The following is a 5,662-nucleotide window of genomic DNA, read 5'->3' on the forward strand; positions in this document are numbered from 1 at the left end:
AGCCTCGTGGCAGCGAAGCAGGCGACGGTGCGTGTGCTGCCGCTTTTGTTGCTGTTCCTACTGCTGCTCCTGCTGCTGCAGCTGCTGCTGCAGCTTGAGACTGCAGCAGCAGCAATAATGGAGGGTGCATTTGAACGGCAAATGGGTCTGGGGGGATTGGCGCAGCAGCAGGCTGCGCTGCTGCTGTGCCCTGCTGCTGCCCTCAGCAGCAGCGCAGCTGCAGGCTGCAGCAGCGAGTGCTGCTTTTACTTTTTCCTTTTATTTCTTTTTCACACTTTTTCTCTTGTCTCTGCTTGCTGCGCGCTGCTTTGCGACGCTCTTTTCCCTTCCGCTGCTGCTGCTGCTGTTGCTGCTGCTACTGCTGCTGCTGCTGCTGCTGTCTTTTGTTTTCAGAGCTCATTCGGGACCTGCAGAGCTTCAAGTCCAGTAAGTGTTTTGCATTTGGGCCAAAGTTTGTTTTGGCTGTTTCTCCTGCCATTTATTTTATTTATTTTTCTTCTAATTACGTTTTCAATTTCAATTAAATTTCTTCTTTTTGCTGCTGCCGCTGCGTATGGCTTTGCTGGCAGCAGCAGCAGCAAAAGCTGCTGCTGCTGCTGCTGCGGCTGCTGCTGCTGCTGCGCTGCTGCCACAGCAGCAGCTGCAACCCCAAAAAGGCTAGTTGCTTATTCAATGCATGCAGCAGCACTTGTAGCATTTTGCTGCTGGGCTGCGCATGCAGGGCTGCACTCCCAAAGTTCTCGAATTCGTCTTCACCAAATTCAGTCTCCTGCCTATTCGCGGAGCCTTTCCCGCAGCAGCAGCAGCAGCAGCAGCAGCAGCAACGGCAGCGAGGCCAGCAGCAGCAGCGGCAGCAGCAGCCGCGCACTGAGCAATGAAACTGACGGCGATGCCTTCACTCATGTGACCAGCTGGTTTCGCCTGGGCTCGAGGCTGCAGAGAGAAGACCCCACAGCAGCAGCAGCAGCAGCAGCAGCAGCAGCAGCAGCAGATAATGGAGCTGTTGGGAGACAGAACTCGAGCTGCAGCAGACAGCTGCGGCGGCTGACGCCGCAAGACCGAATCGCCCGCAGGCCCAGAGTCCAGTCTCACCAGGAGACCTTCACTGCAGCAGCAGCAGCAGCAGCAGCAGGAGCAGCAGGAGCAGCAGGAGCAGCAGCAGGGGCTCCTGGCAGCTTCCAGACCGGGCTGCACCCCCACAGCAAAAGGGCGCTGCAGCAGCAGCGCAGGAACACCATCAGCGACGGTGGGGCTTTTAGGAAACAAATAAGCGTTTGTGTGGGGTTTAGAGTTTAGAGTTCAAGGTTTTGGGTTTAGGGTTTAGGGTTTAGGGTTTTCCCGCTGCTGCATTAGTGCCCTTCCTCCGGCGCTCCGGCCACTTGCGCTCTGGGCTGTTATTTATTTGTCTCTATTCAGTTTAAATTGTTTACTGTTCTGTTGGGTTTTATTTATTTCTTTATTTATTTGTTCATTTATTTTATTTTTTCATTTGTTTGCCTATTCATCCTTTATTTCTTATTTCTAAATGTTTGGTTCTGTCGTTCTACCTTTCTTTTGTTTCAACTTTCTAATTTCTTTCTCCTTTTTGTTCTTTCGTTAATCCTTTTTCTAATTTCCTTCTTTTTATTCCTTTTGCTTCATTTTTCATTTCATCTGTTTAATTTCATTTGTTTCGTCTTTTTAATTTCATTTCTTTTATTTCATCATTTTATTTCGCTTTCTTTCTTCTTTTATCTTTTTATTCATTTTTTAATTTCATTATTTCAAAGATATATTTATGTCTTTATCTTCAAATTCGTCTCATTCACTTCATCTTTTTGAATTCTTTTTTGTAATGAAATTTGAACTTTGATTTCTTCTTTTCGATTTCATACTATTTGATTTATTTTTAATTTCCTTTTTAATTTTTATTCATTTTATTTTTTTGAATTATCCTTTTGAATTAAATCTTTTAATTACGCCCCAATTTTCACCTTTCTAATTTTATTGTTCAATTTCCTTTTTGAATTCAATCCAACTTCACCGGATTCATTTAATCTATTTTATTATTTATTTATTTATTAATTTAATTTAATTTAATTTGATTCACTTTACTTTACTTTAATTTAATTTAATTTAATTTCTGATTTATTTCAGAATACTTCAAAGCTGCAGAAGTTCCTTCTGGCTTTTCTTCAGTTTGCGGCGAAACCCATAAAGCGGTTTTGCAGCTTCAAGTGAGAAAAAGATTTTTAATTTTTGTTTGTTTCTGTTTTAATTTCCTTTTCTTTTATTTTTCTTCTATTTTTCTTTTATTTTGCTTTTATTTTTCGCTTTTCCTCTTTTATTTTTCCTCTTGTCCTCTTGTTTTGTCTCTTTTATTTTCTTCCATTTCTTTTATTTTATTTTCTCTTATTATCTTTCATTTCTTTTATTTTCTTTCGTTTCTTTCATTTTTTTTCTCTCTTTTATTATCGTTTTTTGGTCCCTTTTCTTTTGCTTCCTTGTTCCCTTTTCTTTTTATTCTTTCTTTTATTATTATTCTGTCCTTTATTACTGTTGTTTCTCCTTCACAGCTGATTATTGTTGTTTCTCTTTTATAATTATTTTGTCTCTTTTATTACTCTTAAATCACTTTTATGTTTCTTTCTCGCTTTTTATCTCCCTGTTTGTTCTGTATCGCCGCATTTGTGCAGGAAATTACAATTTGCAAAAATATATATTTAATCATAAATAGAAATTAATTCAAATAGACTTCTCCCCGCGCTTTTCATTTGCATGCGCTCTGTACGCCCCCGATCTGCTGCTGCTGCTGCTGCTGCTGCTTCCGCTGCTGCAGTCGATAAATGCAGTCAAGGAGGAGCAGAAGATCCCGCGGCGTTATGACTTTCAGCTGCAAGTGAGTTGCTGCTTCATTTCTGTCTTTTTCTTTTTCTTTTTCTTTTTTAATTTATTTTACTCTTACTCTGTCTCTTTCACTATATGAACATTTAAAATTATGTACAAACATATATTTATATATTCTACGCCTTCAAATTTATTTATATATATTCACATTATTTATATTTACGGATCTTTATATTTATGAATATTTATATTTATATTTGCATGCAAATATGTACTGTCAAGTTAATTAAATGCCAAAATGCATATCTATTCAAATGAATTTGTTTGTGTTTTTTAAAGATCCGCATGCATGCAGTCACCGGCAATGAGACTGTCTTTTTGGATTTGTTGTCTTCTAAGTGCTTGATGCTGCTGCTGCTGCCCGTTGCTGCTGTTGCTGCTGCGTCTGCTGCTGCTGCTGCTGCTGCCTTCCCTTGCTGGCTGCTGGGCGCGAAGAGCTGGCAGACGTTTAGCTAGCTGCTGCCTTTTTGCTGCTCGTTTCTGCTGCTGATTGTGTCTACCCCTCACCTGCTGCTGCTGCGTCTGCTGCTGCTGCATACACTGCGGCAGCACCTGCTGCTGCTGCGCCTGCTGCTGCTGCCCTTTCGCTCACGCGCGTGCTGCAGCAGCAGCTGCTGCTGCTGCGTTGCTGCATGCTGCTTCTCAGGAGGACACGGCGGAGCACTATTTGTCTTCTTTGGCTTTGCTGAACAGCCACTTCAATTATTTCAAACTCAAAGATGTGGCTTTTTTCATATTGAAATGTCTCTCCGGCAAGAACCCCCTTATGTCCTACACAGGTCAGCTCCCAGCTAGCTAGCTAGCTGCCTAGCTAGCTACCTCGCTAGCTGCCCAGCTAGCTGCACTCGAGCTACCTGGCTAGCTGGGCATCTAGCTGCGCAGCTAGCTACGCAGCTAGCTGCGCAGATAGCTGCGGAGCTCGCTACACAGCTGGATAGGCAGCTGGCTAGGCAGTAAGCTACGCAGCTAGCTACGCAGCTAGCCACGCAGCTAGCTAGCTAGCTCGCTTTGCACAGCTAGCTGCTGCTTACATGCTGCTTCTGGCCGCCGCAGGCCCCCCCATGATTTTGCCTAGCGCCGGGTGGCTCTTAGCCCATAGCTAGCTAGCTAGCCAAGCGGCTAGCTAGCTAGCTAGCTAGGTGGATAGCTAGATAAATGGCTAGGTAGATAACTAGATAAATAGCTGGGCAGCTAGCTACAGTTGGCTAGCCAACTCGCCAGCTCGCTGGTTGCTAAGTATGCAGGGCTAGCTAGCTGGCTAGCTCGCTATCCCGTTGCTGCTGGGGCTCTCGGGTGCTCGCGCATGCCATTGCTGCTGCTGCTTCTGCTGCTGTTGCTGCTGCTGCTGATGCTGCTGCTGCTGCCTGCAGACCATCTGCAGCTGCTGGAGGCTGCTGCTAGGAAGGCGGCGGATCACGCGGCGAAGGAAGGCAAGGAACACTGCTGTCTCTTTCTGCCCGAAATGTTCACGCTGTTTGCTGCTGCTGTTGCTGCCGCTGCTGCTGCTGCTGCTGCTGCTGCTGCGGCTGTTGTGTATCTTCTTTTCCCCCTCAGAGTTTCGTTGCTCTTTCGCTGTTGTAGCTTTTTGTGGCTTTGCTTTTGCGTTCTTTTGTGCTTTCATTCGCTGCCTGCATTTGGCCTTTGGGGTTTTGCTGCTGCTCCTTTGCTGCTTCTTGTTTGGCTGCTGCTGCCCCGCTGCTGGCAGCTGCATCACGGGGCCTTGGCAGCCACCTCCGTTGAAAAGGGAACAAACCACTGCCTGCTGTTGCTGCTGCTGCTGCTGCTGCTCATGCTGCTGCTGCTGCTGCTGCTGCTGCTGCGCATCAGGCCGCCCGGAGGAGCAGCAGCGGCAGCTGGAAGAAGCAGCTGCCCTTGCGGAGAGGCTGAAGGCCTTCGAAGCTTCTCTTCTTCAGCCCCGTTCAAAAAAAAAATAAAAAATAAATAACAAATAAATAAATAAATAAATAAATAAATATTAAATAAAAGACAACTCAAACTTTTCAGCTGGCGGCCTCCCCGCGGCTGCAGCACCAATGAGACCCCACACTGAAGAGCGGCTGCTGCTGCTGCTGCTGGTGCCGCTGCTGCTGCTGCCGCTGCTGCAGCTGGGCAGATGAGGCGCAGGGCAGCGGCTGTTTGCTTGAAGGCTGTGCGCCCCTTCAGCTATTTGTCATATTGTCAATTGCTACATTGCCTTGCTAGCGGTCTGGCTAGCTAGTTGGCAGCTAGCTGGCAGCTAGCTAGCAGCTAGCTGGCGGCTAGCTAGCAGCTAGCTGGCAGCTAGCTGGCTAGCTAACAGCTGGGCACACCGCTAGCCAGGCGCCTCGCTAGCTAGTTGTTTGGCTAGCTAGCTGAGCAATCCGGGGCAGCAGAGGGAACTCTTTTTGCGATTTGTTTGCTACTTAGCTAGCTGGCCACCGGGCTGGCTAGTTGCGCAAATGGCTACTGGCTAGCTGGCAGCAAACTAGCTGGCCTAGCTGCGCGCTAGCTAAAGAGGCTGCGCTAGCTATCTAGGCCGCGCTGGCTAGCTGCGCCGCGCTGGCTAGCTAGGCCGCTCTGGCTAGCTGCGCCGCGCTGGCTAGCTGGGCCGCGCTGGCTAGCTGGGCTGCAGTGGCTCGTTGGGCAGCTGCTGCTGGCCCCACAGCAGCAGCAGCGGCGCCGCAAGCAGCAGCAGCAGACTGTACGTGCAGCAAAAGAGGCCCTGAAGACCCTTTTGCTGCCAGTTTTGTGGGAATTGAATTCAGTGGAACTTTAAGTTGTCTCGATTCAAATAAAA

The 5,662-nt window shown here is 47.1% G+C and overlaps 1 protein-coding gene across 1 annotated transcript; it reads left to right on the forward strand.

The window, feature by feature from the left end:
* Positions 1 to 117: 117 nt before the first annotated feature.
* Positions 118 to 3,665, forward strand: ETH_00028065 (uncharacterized protein; the record flags this gene model as incomplete). Its single annotated transcript, XM_013380443.1, has 6 exons — positions 118 to 124; positions 394 to 426; positions 722 to 1,246; positions 2,137 to 2,216; positions 2,819 to 2,878; positions 3,533 to 3,665. Coding segments are annotated over 6 exons (838 nt in total), but the record flags the coding sequence as incomplete, so codon positions are not given.
* Between the last annotated feature and the right edge of the window lie 1,997 nt (positions 3,666 to 5,662).

The sequence above is a fragment of the Eimeria tenella genome, genomic scaffold (genome assembly GCF_000499545.2).
Source record: "Eimeria tenella Houghton genomic scaffold, Eth_scaff630, whole genome shotgun sequence".
NCBI lineage: Eukaryota > Apicomplexa > Conoidasida > Eucoccidiorida > Eimeriidae > Eimeria > Eimeria tenella.